Source organism: Halictus rubicundus, chromosome 6 (assembly GCF_050948215.1).
Source record: "Halictus rubicundus isolate RS-2024b chromosome 6, iyHalRubi1_principal, whole genome shotgun sequence".
Lineage (NCBI taxonomy): Eukaryota > Metazoa > Arthropoda > Insecta > Hymenoptera > Halictidae > Halictus > Halictus rubicundus.
This window is the reverse complement of record NC_135154.1, coordinates 1362451-1386150: the sequence shown is the minus strand read 5'-3', so window position 1 is coordinate 1386150 and position 23700 is coordinate 1362451. Positions and strand designations below refer to the sequence as shown.

The following is a 23700-nucleotide window of genomic DNA, read 5'->3' as shown; positions in this document are numbered from 1 at the left end:
TTTTCATTTAAACCTTATTAACAACTACGTGGGAGGGGAAGGAGCACGAATTGAGGGGAAAAACTTACCCTCTCTCTATCAATACCAGAGTATGCACGGCAGAGACGATATGCTTTACGTGACCAGGCCGCGAAGCGTGGGGAATAATGCGGTAGAAGGGGAAGTTAGAGTGGGGGCACAAGTCTTGATCTGGCGATACTGGCTATAAACAGTGATGTAACTAAAAAACCACGATTTCAGGAGAAACGAATATGAACGTTTTGAATTATTATAACTGCACAACAACGCTGCATTATAATGCAAAAACTGAAATGATAAGATATCGAATTTGTATAGAAATATAATAATAATCATGTTCAATATTATAAATGCCCATTTATCGGTGAAACGATCCTCATCCTAACTTATGATACTGTTGACACGAAATTCATTCTTCAATCGAGAGTTATTTAGTAAAATGTTATTACTTTTAGTTTTTCTACCGTTTGAAATTGCACCGACTTATTTATGTGATGAATCCGCATTATTGTTAAAATAAATATTTAGCAAGAGCTGTGTATACTACAATATCGACAACAAAGTTAAAAGTTCAAATAGTACATTATTAGTAACACTTTTCTGGAACTGTAATCTACAGGGTGTCCCAAAAATGCCAGAGAACCTTGAAAAGGGTGCTTCCTGAGGTAATTTGAAGTAATTTTTCTCCTTTACGAAAATGTTCTTCGCGGCTTTGTTAAGAAGCTATTAACGAAACAACACGGACTAATCAGAGCGCGGTTACAGAGGACGGAATCTGGCGAATAGCAATGCTACGCTCAGCGGGATCTGTCGCCGAGCCGGAGTCCGTCCGTTACAGCCGATCTTTGATTGGTCCGTATTTTTCGTTAGTAACTCGAAAACAAAGCCGCGTAGAGCGTTTTCGTAAAGGAAATAGATACTTGGAATGACCTCAGGAACTATCCCTTTCAAGGTTTTCCGACATTTTTGTGACACCCTGTATACGTCAAGTTCAAACATACAACTAAAACATGTTGATGTTTTCTACGTTTAACATATTTGCTCTCTCCTGTCTGACCTCCACTCGAAAGAAAGAGTCAATTTTTCAAACATTTTATTTGCGTATTGTTTAACCGATCAGAGCCAGCACTGAACAGATTGGTACATCAACAGACAATGCGTTCCGTCACTTTCATGTTTATTGACTATCATCCAACGACCAAGAAGAACTGAAAAAACGTTACGCTACACGGCTAACACCTAAAGGAGAAAACGTGTCTGAACATCTAATCGTATATGTATATAAAGTATCCCTGAGAGAATTTGTACTCGACAGCGGACACAATAATCTGTGCCCCCGACATTTTACATGGACGTGTCGCTTAAAGAATTAATACTAAATCGGTACAATACACTCACGGATAGTCGTAGGAGTCCATCATCAGTTTCGAAAGCTGTGTAATCGAAGGAAACGATTCCTTGAATAGTAAGAAATATCAAAAACATCTTCAACGAAAAACAAGACCTTAAATCTATGTGTTACTGAAAAGTGTTATTTTTACAACAGTAATTCTGTATTTGTAATTTCCACAGGTTTCTTTTTGTTTGCATAAATCTATTCCTGTTTTACATACTTGATCAAAACCGCCGGCTTGCACGATCATTCTTCATTACAAACAGATTATACAATAATAGCTATACAATGAATAAATTAAAAATGGAAGCACATATCAGTAACTTTTTTGGCTTTTACAATCCGAAAATATATGTAGGTGTCGCAATTTTTTACGCTGTTATATCTTCGCCTTTTTTATATTTCTTTCTTTTAACATATTATATTCTCTTGGTACTATACAGGGTGTCAGAAAAATTGCACTTCCTTGATAAGGGAGGTTCGTAGAGCCATTTGAAGTAACTTTTTCCTTTGCGAAAATGTTCTCCGCGGCTTTGTTAAGGAATTATTAACGAAAAACACGGACCAATCGCAGCGCGGCTATAGCGAGCGGATTCCGGCTCGGCCAATGCCAACGTCGCGCTCAGTGGGATCCGTCGGCGAGCCGGAATCCCTCCACTGTAACCGCGCTGTGATTGGTCCATGTTTTTTATTAATAGCTCCTAAACAAAGCCGCGGAAAACATTTTCGCACAGGAAAAAGTTACTTCGAATGACCCCAGTAATCTCCTCTTTCAATGAAGTACAAAATTTTGGGCCATTATGTATAATATTGTTTAATTTGTATACATAAAATACAGTATTGATTAGCGCGTGTTCGTCTATCTGTCACAACATGTACAATTTGTCGCCAGTTTTCCTTCAACTGACTGAAATAAATTAAATGTATCATTGACATTGATGTTACATCGACCGCTTACAATAACGACTCAACCCTTTAACCCTCATTCGACGAATGCAGTGATTATATCTGCAACGATTACTGTATATTCCCGACCGCAAGACTTTTATAATGTATTACCCTGTGTGCTCGCAGTATACAATTATAGTAATTCTAAATTAAAATATGTACTTTGTGTGCTGCATTTCGGTGTCGAGAATACGTAATAGACTGTACCAGTCTATACTAAATTCGTGACTATTTAGACTGCAGATCTTCGTGTATTTGTCGTATTTGTAAATTCATAAATGACAATAAAACGCATAAATTAAAAAAGATTTATAACATTTTTACTTTATTTTTATCGCAAGGAGTCTCTTGAATATATATATTTTTTTAATATCAATGGAAATGGACATTCGTTTAAAGATCCGTAGTCTGTAGATGGTCATTACAAAAAATTGATTTGACAGCATCGTAGAAACAAAACACTACCCCTCAAGTGTTTGAAACATCGCTGTTCGCTAAAATTTCTTAAACATGCATTTGTACACATAACATGAATACGGTGTGGTTACAATATTTCCTATTAATTACAATTAAATACTGATTGGTTACTGTAATTCCTTGGTTTAATACGCTTCAAGTAATATTTCGTTATTGCATTTTCACGTTTCACTGTAATAGAAAGACTGTGTTTTATTAAACATTACATTACATTATAACATCGTCAGAAAGAATAAGTTATAGCACCTAGAAACAGCAAGTGTATGTAACACTTCATTTCTTTTCATATAGTGTACATCTTAGCACTTGTGCATTGTTCAGATTAATTTAGAAAACGTATAAATTAATAAAAATACTGTATATCATATACTGCAATCAATATCAATAAATAAATTGAATTAATAAAAATTTTTCTTCCTTAACAGAATATTCCTCATTAAAGGCCTAAAAAATGGATTTTTTTATTACATTTGTTAGCACCTCAACACTGTGTTCACAAAATTGTATACTCCAGTTCTAATAAACGACAAAATTACTATGATTTCGACCACTTTCCTTGAAACAGTATTTTGCAAATTGACGTCTATGAATTTTCAATACAGGATTAACTAATGTCTCAAATTTTACATACATATAAAATAGACATATAGCTTTGTTTGTTGTACTAGAATTATGAGAATATTCTCAATAAGTGTTTTATCGTTTATAGAGATTAAACTTTTCATGATGAAAGAGTCTTAACAATTTATCAAAATACGTTTTGTTTGCTTTATTACAACATAAAATACAAAATAAAGTTTATAAGCGAAAAAATTAAAATAAAGTTTCATAAGTGAAATGTCCAGTACGATGGACAACCACCTTTGATTTTTCTTTTTCAGCTGACCACAACAATCTGAGCCATCCCAACTATTTCATTGTGAGAATAATGCACTAATGCAAGTAACATATTAAAGATATAATTACGTAAAAATTAGATACTTAGTAAATTTGAGATTTGTACCTTCTTGAAACATAAAAGACTGGATTTTATGCACTTATGACAAAAATGTAAAATTTTGATCAAATGCAAAACTGGAAAGAGATTAGAAATATTTAAGGACATATTGTTAGATTAACTTTGACTCTTTCAAATGATTAAAAGAGGAAATAAATTTTCATTTACCTTCGGTTTCTCACAATTGACTAATCTTATTTTGCATAAAACTCCGCAGTTTAATAATGAAACATATGTTCAAAACATTAAATTGTTTGATCTACAGTAGTTTGATAATTTTATTTCATAGGAGAATAATCACTTAACAAGTAGGTTTACGGATCAAATGAGTATTGTCATTATAAAAATTACTATTTTATATGACTGTATAAAAATAACCAAGATGAATCTATCCAAATTTTTAGCCATTTTTGCATAATATTATATACCTAAAGAAAACAACTTTAGAATCTGAATAGTCGTAAATTATAAATATTAGAACCCATTAACCCAGCGTTAATCAAATATCAACTTTGATTTAATTTAACTTTTAGTTGATGTTGCATGTACAACAAGAGGCGACCATAGGTCGTTCGATGCTGCTTCAGCGTGGACATAACTCAATAGTTATCTGAACAGTGCACAAACGTTAAACGGAAGAACAATTTTACCGGGAAGTATGATGAAAATTAATTGTGTAATGACTATAGCGGGTCCAAATAGACCATGTAAACCACTGACAATTCGCCGAGGGTTAAAAAAGCGTTCATCTGCCATGAAAACGTCCTGCAAGCTTTCTCAAGAGTATCATAAAATCGGAAGTCCTTACAATAAATGATATAACGACAACAATGTGCGCATATGTATGCGTGGGAGGCGTATCAATACCAATCGATAAATGATAATCGTTGCTCGGGGTGATCGATCGTTCGCATTCAGGCGAAGAGAATACACGAGAAACACTCTCAGCAAAGATAAACTTTAGATTAAAAGTTACAAAAATTTTGGGAATAATACGACACCCTAACGCGACCGCGACAGAATTCTCTGCTCACAGGAACAACGTGATTCAAAAACCGAAAGAATTATATTCTGCGTTTTCAGTAAAAAAACAAAGAGTCTTCCCTTTTTGTCTTTTATATCACACGATCGTCGAGTATAATAAAAATTCATAACGACTGCAAAACCATTTGTCTGGTTTCTTTTTCAATTTTTCTCTACTTCTTCGCTATTTTTTCTTCTTTTTTTCCTCCAGTTCATTAGAGTTACATATCACGGTAATTACAGTCGATTTTATTTTTACAATAGGATCTGGTTTATACCTTACAACGAACAGTCTATGTTACTACGGCATAATCTTATGGCTAGTATGTCGCTTTCGGGACACAAACAACTAACATCGTGAACTCACTTGAACAGGCGATTGCTATGATCGCAATGAACATCATTAAAAGGATTTTCTCTATCTTCTATTATTTTCTTCTCAACATACAAAAGGAGTTACAAATTTTCATGTGCATATTCATTGTTTTCCAACTAATGGCATTGACACATTCCCTACCAGAGTCATTCATTTTTGACAACTATTCTTTTGTTTCTTCATGTAAAGAAACTCAAATTAATTTTATACACGTCGTTGTTTAGAATTATAACCAGATTGCGGATTTTTATGCAAAATAAAAATTGCTGGTATTATCTGTAAGATACAAGAGCTACTGAGTAAGCAATTTGCTATGAATTTGCCACTAAAATTTGTCTACAAAGTCCGATCCATCTGTGTCTGCATTTTGCTCGGAATTTGTCGACAAGTTTTGCTGCCAAATTAATACAAAATAGGGACCAAATTCTGTTCCAAGCAGGGTTTTGTAACAAATGGACAAGTCTTTTGCTCGGAAAGTATGATACAAACATTGCACAAAATTTGCTTGAAACAACATTTGGCTAACTGGGTATAAACACCTATTCCTTTTCTCAATAGTTTTAACAAGTCAATAATGGTACAACAGTAAAATTCTTTCAACGATTCACTGTTTTGCATTTGATCTATTCAGTTTTTTTTTCCTGTGACAGTATTTTTATTCATATTTCATAAGAGGATATGTTGTGTTTACTAAAATATAACTAGTGGATTTTATGCATTCATGATAAAAATGAGTTGGCGAAATTCAAAACAGTGTAAAAATTCAAAGAATTTTAGAGATACTGACTTATTGAAATCATAGAAGAAAGAAAGAAATGTTCATCTGACTCCTATTATTTGCACCTGCAGCAAAGTACTTTGCAATGAACGCTGGTAGTGAACTTGTTGAAATTGTTACATACCGAAAGTGGAAAACTTGAGATTTGTTACCCTGTTCGTGGAAGAATAATGTATTCTAAAGATATGCTTAGTTATTGGCGGATTAGGAACAATTTTTTTCTCCGTGTTAAAAACGTTCGAGAAATATGCAACATATTAACAATTTTGTAGAAAAGATAAAGACGGAAGCGTGCCGAAGAACATGTAAGATTCATGTTAATCAAAGAAAGAAGAAGTTATAAGTGCGACTAATAATAATACAACTGTGCGAGCGTTCCTTCCAGGAAGGAATTCCCGACTCTACCAACAATCATTTGCCTATGTTCACGTAAATGTCATGTACAGTTGATTCCGCGCGCGTGTACAAGTAAGATTAACGATTCGATTTTTTACAAACACTAGCTTAATTACTTGCTAAACGCCCGAACGATCGAGGTGAGGCTTTCGTACGTTCCAGTGACGAAACCTAGCAGTCCAATCAGCACTATCACGACGTCCTTCGTCATCGTGAACATCCCGAGGGACGCATTTTGCCAGCAAACGACCATCTCGATGATCGGTGGAAAGATGAGAGCCAGCGCGGTGCTGCTCACTGCGCCCACCAACGATATGAACAGGCCCAGTTCGGGTATCGCTTCTGCTAGTATAACTACAACAGAATAGCTATCGTCAATTTTTTTTCACAGCTGCAAACGTTCCCCGAAGATACTATGAAACACCATAGTACAGTGTAGCAAATTGCAACGATAACCGATTTTGATGAAATTTTCAGAGTGGGTATGTACAGAGAGGATACCTCTGGTATGTATAATTGACTCACAATATGTAGGGATCGTACGTCAACTACATATAGACGGCGTTGCGAATCGTGTTCGTAGCGACGCTAGCAGTTATTTTTTGGAATAATTGGCAGTAAAAATAGTATATGTGTTTCTTGGGAATTTAAAAAATACATGTTAAAAATATTGAAAAAATACAAAAATTTAGTTTTCAGCCAGTGCAGTTTGAAGGTTACGGGGAATCCGTTAAAAAGAATGGTCGGATGTTATTTATTGCTGACCACGTTTTAAACGTCGTTGAATACATATAAGTGTGTCGATAATAGAAGTTCAATAACTGCTGATGTTGTGGCTCAAACGAGATTTTTTTGACTTCGCTTTCTTTGACATCGAATGCACACTTCAAGCAGGTTCATTCCATGCGAAATCGGACATTTTTTGGAGTAATGTTTCGGATTTTGTTCAAATTTGAATATGTTGTAGTCTTTAGTCATCTATCAACGAATCTCAAAGAATTTTTCGATTTCTTAAAAATTGTTGGTTTTACAGACGTCTAAAAAAAGTGACACCATTTTTTCATTAAATTATGAGACTATACGCAGCGGCTGGACGCGCGCCGGCCATCTGAGACTATATATTGCGATGCAGCGTTCACTTCAAATAATTTTAATTTCGACAATTTTTAAACGTCCGCTTTTTAAAAGCAAGTCCGTAAAAGGGATACTTGGGGCAATATCCTGATTTTTTTCAAATTTTTAAAAAGGTATCTGCTATGAAAACATTGCATTTGTTTAAACCATTTGCAAAATAAATGGTGAAAAAATATTTTTTCCAAATCACATTTTTAGTAGATACTTTTATGTTTTCACTATAGGCTCCTAAAAACTCATTTTCATCGGTTTGTTAGTTCTAGTTAAGACTAGAATGACTTAAATTATAAGTAATTTAATGAAAAAAGGGTGACCCGTTTTTTTATACGTCTGTAAAATCAGCAATTTTTAAGATATCATAGGTCACTAAACACTACAACATATTCAAATCCGAAAAACATTACTCCAAAAAGTGTCCGATTTCGCGTGGAATGAACCAGCAGGAAAACGATAAAGTGATACAGCTCGAGCATTTGTATCACTTATTTTTGCCACAAAGCGATTGCATCCTTTAATGCAACAATATTGTCGCGTTTTTTGTATCAAATTCGTTGATGTTAACAAATCTTGACAGATAATGTTAACAGTATATGAAATATGTGTTTTCACTGCCAATAGTTCACATTCTATCCACTAGCGGCGTTGCAGTCATCATGCACACTCCTTATTGGCCCACGAAGACAGTTGTAAACAACTTTTAGTTTTTTTCTCTGTAATTTCGACCAACTGCAATTTATTCAAAAATTTTTCATATCATGTAGCAAACTAATTGTTGTAACTTTAAAAAAAGATCCAAGTCGGTAGTCCAATATTATAAAAGTGATCGTCTTTTTAGGAGTGTGCAAATATTAATAAGAGTCACTGTATACAGAGTGTCCCAAAGTTGTTGTGCTTCCTTGAAAAGCGTGATTTCTGAAGTGATTTAAAGTAAATTTTTCCTGTTCGAAAATGTTCTCCGCGGCTTTGTTTTCGAGTTATTAACGAAAAATACCGGGCCAATCAGAGTGAGCATCCGAGTGGGCGGACTCCGGCTCGGCCAATGTTAACGCAAAGCTCAGTTGTATCCGATCTCTAATTGGTCTGTGTTTCTCGTTAATAAATCCTTAACAAAGCCGCGCAGAACATTTTCACAAAGGAAAAAGTTACTTCAAATGACCTCAAAAATCACCCCTTTCAAGGACGTACAACATTTTTGGAACACTAAGAAATTTTCACAAAAGAGTAATTCAAAACAAAAATATTTTATTATTGAGAATTAGTAATGTCTCACCGATACATGCACGATTCAGCCCCATAAGGAAAATATATTTAACTCTTTCAAAAATCCTCGTCCGCAAATGGTTGAAATACGGAAGTATAATATATTTTATACTCACATGTGAGCAAACATAACGAAGAACGGAAAATAGTCTCTGCCAGAATTGGCCACCTGAATGGACCAAATTGATTCACGACTCCTGGCCAAATGATCGCGACAGGAACGTAAAATTGCAGTGCATAAGAGAACAATATACTTAAAGAGATGGCAACTTTTATGCACTGAGGTAAACTGCAAAAGAAACAGAATCCCATTTATCCAAGGGTTACATATAAATCTCTGGTGTACATATTGTCACATAGTCAAACGTATCATAATATCCTTCGCATAGGTATTTTATATATTATGTATTAATTATCACGAAATCAGAACTCGTACGTTAAAATGACGCAGCATGCATGATTAGGCGAACACGCCGAGAGAAAAAAACAGAGTAGCATATCCGTTTTTTGTTAATAGGATTTGTTCGGGAGGGGGGAAAAAATTCACCAAAACTCTGTTTCAGTGTAAGTAGCAACTGAATAATACAGCACTTCGAAAAAAATACTATATGGTAGAAACCTTGAATGCACGACGACGATTTTTCCATCCACCCTTCGTATGCAACAGAAAATTATGTTACAAAGAGTTTTCTCTTAACTACGTTTTGCGTCTTGCTATTTTTCAGTATCAGTTTGATTTGTTTGAGAGAATTTTGATTATTCATTACGCAGAACGATTTATCACCTGGACGCATAATAATCTACTGTAGAGTCGGCAAAGTGATTTCGATTTAACATCAATACATAAAGCCATTATGCTTTAATCCTTAGGCTACAGAGAATGTTCTTGCTAATCACTTGCTAAATATTTCCATTAAAGATTTTATAAAAAGAAAGACAAAAATTTACCAATTCTGTAACATTGCGATTGAAACGAGTTCACTTGTCTGATAATTTAACACTAGAATTGTTGAGTAATAAATGCACTGATCTACAGTCGATCAAAAAAGTATTTGAACACTAAATATCCGATTCTCGAGATATTGTCAATATTTTAGACTCATTTTACCATCATTTATTTTTTCTGAGATATTTCTGCTTGATATAGCAAGTGAAAAACTTGGTACACGTTTTTGGTCGAAAAATGCTACAAATTGAATCTCTGTAAAATTAAACACTTTTTTCGAAATAAATCGACTGCTTGAAAAATCTACGATTTTTTTTTGCTTGCTTCTTCCGCCAACCTCTCTTTTATGCGCGCACCTTCATCGCGTTCGCTGGTGTCTCGCGTCTTCGTTGCCCCACAGTAGCGGCGCTTATTGGAAGGGGACAGTGGGCGCTATAGTTGGGACGGTCTTGTCTCAATTCAGATAAAATTCCCTTCCTTGCTGTAAAGGCTCGTACAGACCTGAACATTTCGGCGCAATGTTCGGCGCAATGTTCGGGGCAATGTTCGTCGAAATGTTCAGGTTTGTACGAGGCTTTTTGATGTATGTCGGAAAACCGACAAGTGATGGATCGACCCCGCGCACGAACGCAAACGGGTAAGCCTCGCACAAACCTGAACATTTCGACGAACATTGCGCCGAACGCCCCGCCGAACAACGACCGAAACGCAAGATCGCGCCGTTCGGTTCGTCGAAATGAATGTCGATTTTGCGTTTCGTTCGCTGTTCGGCGCTATGTTCGTCGAAATGTTCAGGTCTGTACGAGGCTTTAAGGCCTTGTACATTATTGCAAAGATGACAATACACTTTTCTTTGAAAGTTCAATAAATCGACTAGAAAAAATCGTAGTTCAAGTCTTAAGCCTTCGCTGCAAAGAGAAAAGAGAGATCTTTAAATCTACGGTGGTTTCATTCACGAAGAAAATTTTTCACTGATTTTACCTACGTTTCATTTTGTAACGTTTTGGACCAAAAAAGTGTCTTCAGTCTCTCTCTCTCTCTCTCTCTCTCTCTCTCTCTCTCTCTCTCTCTCTCTCTCTATATCCCAAATGCCTAGCCGATAAAAATCCCAGAACTATACCTACTGCCGCGGGGTATATCCCGTGAGGGGCCAAGAAACTCGAGAAACCTCGGTCGCCAAAGAGTGTAACATAATACGGCGTCCGGTATTTTGGTGTGAAACCAGGAGACCACAACTAATCCAATAACAAAACTTCCTTATTTTTCATTATTTTTTCATGGAACTTTCACCAACATATTCGTGGCATTTTTCTAATGAAAATTATGTCAAATATGACATAATTCCGACAATATTTACTGATCCGTATTATGATATTTACTGACTCCTTAGCGACTGAGGCCACTCGAGGCCGCTTCGCTGTCCTTTTCTATGTTCGGCGTGGATCAAAGTACATATAGTATCTCCTGGCCGATATATGTCCCTAGCTAGACCCGTGTTTTGAACCTACATACATCAAGTAAACACTGTATACTGTTATACTATTTTTTGAACGAAATTATCACAATTTGAATATTGACATTTTCTCGAGAATAGGATATACACTATATAGGATAGTGTTGAAATACATGTTGGACTCGCTGTATGTTGCTTTGTAATAATGGCGAAACTGTGTATGAAGAATGAAAAGGTTCATTCGAAAAATTTCTGCCGAAAACATTTCTATAATTTCAGTAATTGTGGGAGAAAAAATTAGGGACCTGTCATTTTGACTGGTTTGGTAGTTCTAGTGAATTGTGTAAATTGTAAATATTTAGTGAATGATTAACATATAGAATTAACATATTGATACGAAAAAATTGATTTGGGCCGAGTGAAAGTAAATAAATATATTGAGAGATAGACACGTGGAAAATAAAGTTATACTTACACTTCTTTCGTTTCGAGATTTAATGTGACTGATCCTGCTACTGCGTCACCGTATTTTAAGTAAGATATGAAACCCATCCCGACGAACATGGCGCCCACAATGACCATACCGACATTTAAGACACCTAGCGGCTTATTGAAATTACTTGGTTTCTTCATCTCATTCTTTAGAGGTAACACCTAAAACGAAACGGTATCGATCATTTAATTTAAAATTACATAATTGGATATAATCACAGCAGTGTATTGAATAAAGTAAAAAGTGAGGAATTAAGATTTATGGTGTCAATTACTATTTCAATATTTTTACATTTCATACACGATAAGCAAATTTAGCTGTCAACGTGTTAAAACAAAGGCCGAAACAAATAATTATCTTTCGTTTGTAAAAAAATTCTCTTAGAGTTTATGTCTCGCTTAGAGAAATGTTGCTTCGATCTTTCAAAAGTGGAATATCAATTAGAATTTGTAATATAATTTAAACTTGCTGCTCAAAGATTAGAATTTAAATGGAATGCTTATAACAAGACTGTAGATCTTTAAGCTGAATAAAAATTGTTTGCATCCGTCGTAAGAAACAGACGCCAATTAGAGAATTTTTAGTAGGTCGAAAGTAATATACTCTTCAATTTCTTTAATCTGTCTAATGTTTCAAGTTACAGCTATTAATTTCTGTTATAGATCTATTTCGTGTTTTATCTCCTCAAAATAATTTTTTGTTGAGTTTATAAGGTCTACGACGATTTTTCCATAATAAAACAAGAATATGTACAATTCGGTAGGGTAAGGGACCCAATTACCGTGCCTGTGTTAATCATACTTATTTTTAAAACGTAATAAATATTAAAATGAGATATTATATATTACCTCATTTTAATGACCAAAATCTATTTTTTTTTTAATTTTTTTAGCAAGATAAACAATACATTTTATATACGAGTTTCTCAGTGAAAGGGTTGAATAGTTTTCATAGTGTGTACGTATCAATGTCTTCGGAATGCACGTCGAAAAGTTCGGGCAAATCGGTTTCCGTAGGATGGACTCGCGATGAAATTACCGGTTGCCAAAATAAACGTTACATAAATGCGAAGGAGCATGTGCGGAGGCTTACCAACGTGATACCCTCGAAAGAATATATCACAGTGCCAAAGAACAGAGGGAGATCGTGCCACTTTGCTACGTAGTCTCTTTCGCTAATGGACGGCAGATCGTGGCACATTATATACATAGTGGCAATGTAGCCCGCGGTCACTAGAAAATTTGCCAGTGACGAGACGGGCACGAGGTACTTCAGATTCCTGATCCACGTGCTCAGCATTATGGGGATCAGGACCACAGCCATATGTTGATGGACGTCCATCTCAATACCATACACGTCCAACACCTAACCGCAGAAATTACATTATACATTAAATACAGTGTTTTCTCTGTGATAAAAGTCACGGAATTATCCCCACTGCCGCGGGGTATACCCCGTGAGTGGTCACGAAGCTCGAGAGACCTCGGCCGCCGAGGAGTGTAACATAATACCACTAACGTAAACCACTACTAATCCAATAACGAAACTTCTTTATTCTTCATTATTTTTTTATGGCACTTTCACCAGCATATTCACGGCATTTTTATAATAAAAATGATATCAAATATGGTATAATTCCGATGATATTTACTTGTGGAGGCCGCTCGAGTCTCGCTGTCTTCTAGTCGATATATGTCCCTGGGTAGACCCGTGTTGTGGACATATATCCAGAAGACAGTGTATACACTTTTTACAATTATTCATTTATCCGATATGTAGACTGCGGATCTTTATGCAAAACAAAATTTTTGTGTATTATTTGGTAAGAGTCAGATATACGTGTAATTCCTTCCATAATAATTTGAATACATTATTATTCAATCGTTTTAATTTTTATCCTATATTAAATTGCACCGACCCATGTTTATTATACAGTTTTCTTTCGATATAAGACGATGACTGAGGACGGCTTTCGACGTATTACGGATGGGAGTATCTATTCGGCTTGACATTGTTCTTGAGAGGGCCGACACTCTATGGGTCCCATAAAATTGTCAGGTATGCCATTAAGTGGCCGGTCGTGCAGTGATATCTTTCGTTAGAAAATAATAAAATATGCCATACCTTCTCGTTCTGACAATAAGCAATGTCGAGCGGATTTTTTCTTCTTGTCTCAGTTCTTGTGGCGAAAAAAATTTCGTCATCTTATATCGAAAGAAAACTGTAAATGTATAAAATGGGGTAGATGAAAGGTCAAATAGTAAAGACATTTAAAGAGATTGAGAACACTTCTGCATTATTTCCAACTCCTTAAAATTGGTAAGAAAAGATCTAAATGTCTATGTGACTCCTATATCTTGCAATTAATGCAGACAATTTTTATTTTGCATAGAAAATCGTAGTCTAGTGATGGAGATTTTCTTTCATATTTTTAGAGGGTGAAATTAAAAAACCTACTCATAACCAGTATTCTATTGGGTTGTAACATAAATTCGTTCAGTTGCAAATACAAATATGTCCTAATTTTAATGACCTAGTTATGACTAGCCTATGTATCTTTATGCAAAATAAAAAGTTTTAAGAAAGAGAAATTAAAAGAAAATGTACTTCTTCTTTTGTTAACTGTAGCAAATTGAACAGAATTTAACAATATACTTAAATTTCTTTAATGTCTTTACAGTTTGGTATTTCGCCTAGCCATTTTTATTGAAAATGCATGAAATCCCCAGTATAGTTATGGTTTAATGTAAATGCACATAACTGTGACTGAAAAGCAGCCACTTTCAGTCAGGAATTATGCAATTGATTAAATATAATTCTGTATTTGATTAATAAATAAAAAAATACCGAACATGATCAAACATATTTATGTTACGACTCAATACACACTTTAGTAGAGTATACAATACAGGGTGTCCCCAAAATGTTGTATTTCCTTGGAAGAGGTAATTCCTAAGGTCATTTGAAGAAACCTTCTCCTTTGAGAAAATGTTCTCCGTGGCTTTGTTAACGAGTTATTAACGAAAAACACGGACCAATCAGTGCGCGACAATAGCGGACGAATTCCGGCTCGGCCAATGCTAATGCCACGCTAAACGGGACCATTTGCAGATCTGATTCATTTGCAGGTCTGTGTTTTTCGTTGATAACTGCTTAAATCCTTTTCTCAAAGGAAAAAGTTATTTAAAGTTAGTTAAAGTTATTAGGGAATCACTCATTTCAAGGAAGTGCAACATTTTTAGGACATTCTGTATTATAAGAAGAACCTCGCAAAGTCTGAATAAATTAAATTTTGTCATTTTTATGAGATATCAAACATCAGTTACTGTTAGCACTTGGTAAGTTTAGAGTTAGAACGATATATGAAAGAATAATGTTTTCGATTTATCATTCTATAATTTCTACGGATTTTGGACTCCTACCAGTCAGCGGCGGATCTATGCGTGGGCTTTATGGGCCACAGCCCAGAAAAGGGCTCAGGGTTCAGTCAAAGGGTCCTCTCCACGGTAAAAAAAAATAAAAATAAAAACAATTCAAATTCAAAACTTAAGAAAAAATAAGTTAGACAAAAATTTGTAGTACTTGAGTTAATTTGGGGTAATTGCGAAGGCCACCAAACAATGTTAGCCCAGGGCCCCAAAATTAACGGTCCGCCGCTGCTGCCCAGTCGTCTTTGAACCGTGTTCCGCCCTGAAGTTTCTCAAATCGAAGTAAAAATTCGAGAGAATTTTCAAAAATTGTATTAGTATCTCTTCAACGATTTTTGGATAATTCTCTTTCTGAGAATGATAGAGGTTAAGAAGAAATAATCTTGAATAGTCCGCGTGCCAAAAAAGTTTGAAGACCACTGACCTACATCGTAGTGTCTCAGCATAGTTATTTCATTTCCTTTGTGTTCAGTCGGACTTTTTAAGATTGAAAAATTAAACACACTTTGAAATTTTTATAACCGGGATACACCGAATTCTGTAATACTAAAACCTGTTTAGTATTGTTCTCTGATTGAGAGTTCAATAAAGTGAAAAATACCTTAAGATATCTCAACGAATTGTGTTACAAAACACAATAATGATACATAAATAGACGTAGAGCTTTATGCAAAATAAAAATTGTTTGTATTACTTGCAGTGCGTGGGAACCAAATAAAAGCTTATTTCTGTCTTTAGTAATTTAATTAAATAGTAATAAATGTGTTGACACTCTTAAATTCGTTTACTCTTTCCACTGTTTCATATTGAAACCAGTCATTCTTGCCATAAACCCATAAAATCTGCAGTCTTGTGATGAATGATACAAAGTAGGGTAAGGGACCCAATTACTGTGGGGGTACTAATTACTGTGTCTATATTAATTATACTTATTTTTAAAGCATAATGAATATTAAAAAAGAGATATATAACATATGTATTAACTGATTTTAATGAAAAAATTTAATATCTCTTTTTTTAATATTCAATATGCTTTAAAAATAATTATAATTAATTTAGGCACAGTAATTGGGTCCCTAACCTAGGCTGGATTATGTTTAAATATAAGCATATTGATAAGGTTGAACACCTACCTGCTTCATATTCCTGCCAATGAAAACGAAATAAACGCAGCAAAATCCGAGTTGCGTGACACATAAAAATACATTAACCATTTTTCTGGAACAAAGGAACGAGCGAAAATATAATTTTCAAAAAAGTGTTAGGTAAACGTAAAAAACAATCCTGGACCACTGGGATTACCGTAAGTTATAAAAGTCAAGATACGAGAAAATATATGATTGTAATATACAGGGTGTTCCAAAAATTTTGTATTTCTTTAAAAGCGGTTATCGTTTTAAGTAATTTCTACCGTTACAAAAATGTTCTCCGTGGCTTTGTTAAGGAACTATTATCGCAAAATACGGGCCAATCAGAGCGCGGCTACAGCAGGCGGATTCCGGGATTGCTGCAAATGTCTCAGGAATCACCCCTTTCAAGGAATTGCAACATTTTGGGGACCCCTGTATGATATATACTGATTTTTAATAATAACCATTTGTTATGCATTTCGCTTTACAAAAAGATGTTCGTACTTGCAATTACATCGCACACGTTTAATTTTGGTTTCGTTTTGTTAAATTTATACAGCAATAAAATGGAATGATATCCGTTAAAAAAAAACTTGCTCACAAAACCTAACAACAAATTAACAAAAACGTGGAAAATATTTGTAAGGTTTATCTAAGAAGAAGAAGATACAACTTCTGCGTAAAATGCCTGGAATGATCTTGAAATATTGTTGAAATATCATACCGAGAGTTTCTTGTAAATCGCCGTGCCCAAACAATTGTATAACAATAAATTCGAAGCATTCATATTTTAGTTAAAACACATAAAGAAACAGCCGAAATAATTTTTCAAGAAATGTTTAAATCAGAGATGGAAGAAGTTATAGAATTTTTTGATAGTTTCTTAGAACTGTGTTGAAAAACATTTTGATGTTATAAATGATGGAAATTGATAAAAAATCCTTGAAAGTAGTTTTAGTTTGAATAATACTTACACAAAATTGACATTCTAAATGAAGAGCTGAGGGCAACAAACGGTCAGCTCGATTTCGATGTGACCACCCACTTAGATTTTCGAATCGTTCGGAGCAACAAACAGTCAGAGCGACTGTAAACATTCGGGGCAACAAATGGTCACCTATACGGTCACCTATAAGATAACCGTTTGTTGCCCAGAGTTTGTGCATTATTCGACATTCGCGCCAAGTAAAGATAGTCATACGAGTACAGCATACAGAAGCGATCGGACTGTATTCGCGAAAAATGGAAAACGACATTAAATGTAATATAAGAATTTGATGATGTAAAAACATTAGTATCAAAATACATACCATCAGCACATGATGATTTGTATAATAAAGTCAAGCGCGGTGGTGAAAATGATGGTGATGAACAAGATATTTTGTGAATTAAGTTTATTTTTCTGTTATAAAATAATTTAATTTTTTTCTATAATTCGTATATTACATTTTGTAATAAAATGTATTCAATAGTATTACTACTAAATACATGTCATCGGTCAACTTCTTGTAAAAAATTTCTAATTATGAAATTATGTTAAATAAAATATAAAATTCAGTTCAATAAAATAAATATGTCGTTAATTGTTTTCTAATGTTTTTACTCAATAAATGAAAAGTTCGAATAGCTAACCGTTTGTTGCTCTGAACGTATCTATAGGAATATTTATAAATTTTTGGGAGAATTTCATCTCGTTCAGGGCAACAAACAGTCACAAACGTCTCTTGATATGACCGTTGCACCGAACTATCGAAGAAATTTGTTTGTTGCCCTGAGCTCTTCAAATATGCGATTTATTTGTAATATTTAAATGTTTCTCTTATGGTAAACCTAGAATAATTTGTTCACGCGGAACTTTTATCATACAAATTCTAGAATATTTGTTCCATCAAAATGCATTTTTAAATAATACAAAATATTTGATTTCGTCCTGTTTGTGTTATAAAATGTATATTTTCTTTTACTTGAAATGTGACATAATAAATGACACAAAATGCATTAATTTAAAGAGTAAGACAAAAATGTGTTAAGCGTTCTGCCAAAAACTTCAGTGGAACTTGTGTAGGACGTATGACGGTTGTGTTCAATTCAATCCCCGGTTTAAAGTGTTATCGAGCAGCTCAGTTCGGCTGCTTCACTATTTATTTTTGACTGAAAATTACGCTTTGTTTCAACTCGATGCATCAAACGGATTTCGGTATGACTCTAAACAAACAGTCGATGGGATTCGTATTTCATCTTTCTCGGACACGCATACAAACCTCATAAGCACAGAGTATTTTCGGAGTGAGAGAGGGCCGGCGGCGAAGCACATTTCCACGGTACCGGCGAATCCAGACGCGGCAGCTGGATCGTTCATTCTCCTCGTTACCTCCTCGTTGCATTTCACCTGTGACAATTTTGCAACATTTTTATTTCGCTACGCCCATCGTTGTACGATAAAATACAAGGTGGACCACCTAACCCTAACCCTAATCCTAATTATTGGATTGTAATACAAATTCGGTTAAATATACAGTGTTTTCTCGATATATGTCCCAAATACCTAGCCGAAAAAAGTCCCCAAAGTGTAACACAATACGGGTCGGGTATACCGGTGTGGGACCAGGAGACCACTACTAATCCAATAACAAAAATTCTTTATTTTTCATTATTTTTTATGGGACTTTCACCAACATATTCGTGGCATTTTTCTAATGAAAATGATACCAAATATGATATAATTCCGATGATATTTACTTGTGGAGGTCACTCGAGCTTCGCAGTCCTTTTCTAGGTTCGGCAGTGTATCGAAGTATCTTGTAGCCGGTATATGTCCCCGGGTAGACCCGTGTTGTGGGCATATATCGAGAAAATGCTATAAATATGTTTTAATTTTAACCATTCAGTTGTGGCTCATTACTAGTCTGCAGATTTTATGCATTTATTGCAAAAATGAGTAGCTGTAATTTCAAACAACCAAAACATTAGAAAAACTTAAAAATGCTGTTACATTATTTTCATCCGATTAAACATATTAAGAAATAAAATAAATTGTTAGTTCACTCCAATTTGGTGGAATTCAGATGGAACATTTTTATTTTGTATAAAGATCCGTTGTCTACTCATTACAAATGCAAATAACTGTAATTAACACTAAAACTAGAGATTTCAGATCCTTTTTTTTTTATTGTGCAATTGCTGAGGTTGCAAAGACGTTTCAGTGGGCTCTTACTTGTTACACTTATTTATTTACACGTGTTTTGAAAAAATTATTTTGCAAAATGTCAAAAGATGCGGTCTTGTTATTTTTAAAAGACAATGTTAATCGTCATTTTTATGAAAGATTAGTCATCTAGGATTAAATAAAAGCTACTAGAAGTCAACGATTTTATAACTGATTGCAGTTCTCTACTTTTTTTTATATAAGTAAATAAATGAAAGGAGATATTTTAAATAACCGCACGAATTTCTTTTACGAACCGATATTTTCATTATTAGTGATAAAAATTTGCTTGACATAGAAAATATGTTTTTGGAAGATCTCCAAAAGGATGATATCTTTTTTTTAAGTAAGCTGCACATTATTTACGTATATGCAGGAGTCGAAAGAAACTGTTCAAATAGATGGGTCAGTTTGATTTGTTTCTGTTTTTTTTAAATTATTGAAATTATAGAAATATTGTGACGAGCAATTATAATCTTTTTTATTTATTATCACTAGACTTATCACTGGAATTGCAACAAACTGAAGTGAAATAGAAATTTATCTTCTTTCTTAATATGTTTAATAGGTTGAAATTAATATAACAGTACAACAATATAACAATATTTAAATTCTTCTAATTTTTTGTATTGTTTTAAATACACCTGCTCGTTTTTGTCATAAATGCATAAAATCTGTTGTTTAATTATCACATATTGTCATTAAAATTCTAAAGTTAAATGTTTGTTCAAAGATATATGATCTTCCAGAACTGTTATTAATCGAATACAGTATTTACTTATATGTCCCAAAAGCATAGTCGTTAAAAGTCCCAGAACTACCCTCACTGCCGTGAGGTATACGCCGTGAGGGGTCATGAGTCGAGGCCCCTAGAGCTTCGCTGACCTTCCCAACGTTCGGCGTGGATTAAAGAATAGTATCTCCTGGCCGACATATATCCATGACTAGATCCGTGTTTTGGACATATTTCGAGTAAACACTGTATACTGTTAAAACTAAGCTTTCGCAACGGCGTTAAAGTGTTAATGTACAAGATTTAGTGTTCGAGTGTTGCTTAGGTATGTAGGTATATCGCACCCCAACAAGAACAGTGACACAAAGATTAAAGATGGCTGGTACTGTTTCGATGGAAATTTTGTAATTTTCTTAAAATCGTTATTCTGAGAATACTGCATCTTTTAGTTACGTCACTATTCTTGCCGGCATGCGATATATTATTTCGATGCATCGGTTACTTACAAGAATATGTTGCGCGTGAACACAAATCACCCCTAGGAAGATTGTAAGTGGTGGAGCCAACAGCAATCCCGCATGCTTGAAGGCATCTCCCAATGCAAATATACCCGAGCCGACGTTACCTTTGAACAGGTGCATCATTGTTTCTAAATACCTGTAATAATTCCATCGATCATGAATAGCTTGCTACATTAAAAACACACAACGGCGTGTTCGCAACACATTAAAAGGTGTAGCCGGATAAGGATGCCAAAGGTGTCCCCAAACCAAATTGAATTTGCAATTGGCCATTCAATAGGTTATCCAAAGAAAAAATACTTTGTACCAATTTTCAACCCTATATGTCGACATGGGGGTTAGTAATGGAGTGACAAAGAAACTCAGATTTTTCCGTAATTTCTCTTGTCCTCTACAATAGAAAATTCTGAAAAATGAGGCATATTTTAGCTATTAAACGCACATCTATGAATTTTTTCAAATAAAATAAAAATTTCAAATTTTTTGAAAATAAAAAAATTTTGAAATGCCGTTTTCTTGTAGACGTTATGAGATGCTAAGTTTATATTTTTGCAGTTTACAGTTTTGACATCCCGTTATGGTTTTGAACATATAATTTTTACGGAATTTTCAAAGTGGGGGCACAAATCGTCAGAATTATACAAATGTTAAATGTAAAATGTATTTTTGTAAAAATATTTAGTCTGTCGTATTGTTTTGAATTCATTAAGATTATTAAGGGAAGAGATAGATATATCTTCCGTATCTTGCAATTGATGTGGACATTTTTTATTTCGCATAAAAATCCGCAGTCTGATGATTAAAAACTGATAGTTATTGACCTGACAGGTGATAGTAAAATTGTGCAAAATGTGTTACTATATCAATTGTTATCGCCACGACCTTATTTCATGACCTTGTTTCCTTCTCCAACCTTCAAAAAACAGTTTACAAAAATGGAAATTCGCGATAAAAAAAATCCACAGACATGTGATAGATTTATAAAATTTTCGGAATTGAGGTCAAGGAACTGAACTTTTTCGTGCTTCTTTTTTCGGATAGAAGTTATTCTAAGCATGGGAGAGACAGTCGACGTAACAATTCGATAGGCACAAAGGCCGGTGCACAGCTGACAACGAATTTTCCAAGCGTTCCCCCTGTCCCATCGCACGAGCTAATTTAAAATCGGCGGCGAATGAACCGGCCCGACCGAGTTTGAAAACTTTCGGCCATGCCCGTTCACGCAAATTTCTATTCTCGAATAAATACGTGTCCGCGTAGCGTAGGCACTGGCTAATCCGTAGCCACTGTTAACCATTCGCGAACACGATCGTTCTTCGTATAAAATGGAATGAACGAAAGTGGAGGCGCACGACGAAAATAAAGTAGACAGATTCCGTTTGAAATATGTGACACGTCTACTCATAAAAATTCCCCACTTTCTCAGTGTTTACTGGATTAGTATGGTAAGGGACCCCATTACTGTGGGATGCCAATTACTGTGTCTATATTAATTATAATAATTTTTAAAGCATAATTAATATTAGAAAAGAGATGTATTTTTTTAATGAAAAAAATTTAATATCTCGTTATGCTTTAAAAATATAATTAATATAGACACAGTAAATGGCACCTCCACTGTAATTGGGTCCCTTACCTTAGATTGTCAATCTTTATGGAAAATGCAAATTTTGTGCATTGATCACAGAAAACTTATCAACAAAACTATGTCAAAGACTGTAACCTATTAAGTTGCTAACCAACGAGATAGAAACATGAACAATTGTACACCATTGCTAATGACTAGACTGTGGATTTTATATATTCATAACAAAAATGGATAAGTGAAAAACAAACTAAAATTGTTACATTATTTTCGACATGCAAAAATTATGGAAAGAAGAAATACATTCTCATCCAGCTTCCATTTCTTACATTCGAATTAGAAAAATTTCAATTTGCATAAAAATCCGCAGTCGCAATGTTAAAACTGAAATAAAAGAAAGAGAGCTGTACAGATATTTATTTATTCTCTACTACTACTACTACTACTAACATAAATCCGTACGGTGGTAAATATAAATATGCTCTAATTTGTACGATTTTGTTGTGATTGCAAATGCAGAAAACTGTGATGAAATTAAAATTACTTATAGTTAATGATTTTATAATAAATTGATTGTAATTCTCTGCTTAGTTAATAAATGAGACAAGAAGATATTGAAGATAACCGTATAAATGTATATTACGAATTATTTTAATAAGCTAACAATTAATATAATTGAGCTCTTAAAATGTTCTGCTATTTTCACTATTTTGTGTTTCACCTGCTCATTGTTTATTAGATACTTCATAACCTTAGAATTTTATTTTATAACTTTATGTACGTGCAAAGACTTTTTGGTACTGTTTTCTGCCCATTACGAAATAAACAATTTCGCGAAAGTGTAAAATATCAATGTGGAATAAGATGTAAAATATTAATGTAAACGAGTGTATCATGATTGTCTAAAAAATTATAATTAACTAAAACAGTTAGATTACTGTTCTGTTTATCGTGATAAATATTCCAGTTTATATTGGTGGTAGATTAAAGTATAGAAAGTAAGAATAAATGTAAAAATAACACACTGTATTTGTTGCAAATTAGAAGTAAGCAAATTCAAGAATGTAAAAACACGTTTTTAAGCGACTTTGCTTCAAGTACAAAGATCTATTTCCGTTCTAAATTGGCTAGAGCTTAATTGTAATGTGCAAAGATAATCAGGATTCTAAATTATTTTAATTACTCGTGATTAAGAGAACAAAATGCAAGACGTTACGTTTATTGGAGTAATATATCAAACGGCATTTTTATAAATTAACATTTTAGTGAAACTCGTAATTGTGCAATCGATTAAAATACTACTAATTTTCTATGTCACGGTCGATTCACTAAATGAGTTAAATGTGGAAATTACGCGAACCAATGAGGACTTATGCCAAAATATTTATTTCGAGATTCGTCTTCGG

At 34.2% G+C, this 23700-nt stretch overlaps 1 protein-coding gene across 6 annotated transcripts in view; it reads right to left on the bottom strand.

Moving 5' to 3' along the window:
* Nucleotides 1-1094: 1094 nt before the first annotated feature.
* LOC143354974 (proton-coupled amino acid transporter 2) overlaps nt 1095-23700 on the bottom strand; it is a 120680-nt gene continuing 98074 nt past the window's right edge. For 5 of the 6 annotated variants that reach the window (XM_076789392.1, XM_076789393.1, XM_076789394.1 and 2 more), the window contains 8 exons: nt 20695-20845; nt 18512-18639; nt 16254-16338; nt 12785-13057; nt 11675-11853; nt 9420-9452; nt 8917-9089; nt 1095-6760 (listed from right to left, as the gene is read on the bottom strand). In XM_076789392.1, the coding sequence (XP_076645507.1) occupies nt 6519-6760; nt 8917-9089; nt 9420-9452; nt 11675-11853; nt 12785-13057; nt 16254-16338; nt 18512-18639; nt 20695-20845 (1264 nt within the window). In that variant the 3' untranslated portion in view covers nt 1095-6518. The remainder of the gene's footprint in view (nt 6761-8916; nt 9090-9419; nt 9453-11674; nt 11854-12784; nt 13058-16253; nt 16339-18511; nt 18640-20694; nt 20846-23700) is intronic. The other variant, XM_076789396.1, reaches the window with a different exon arrangement.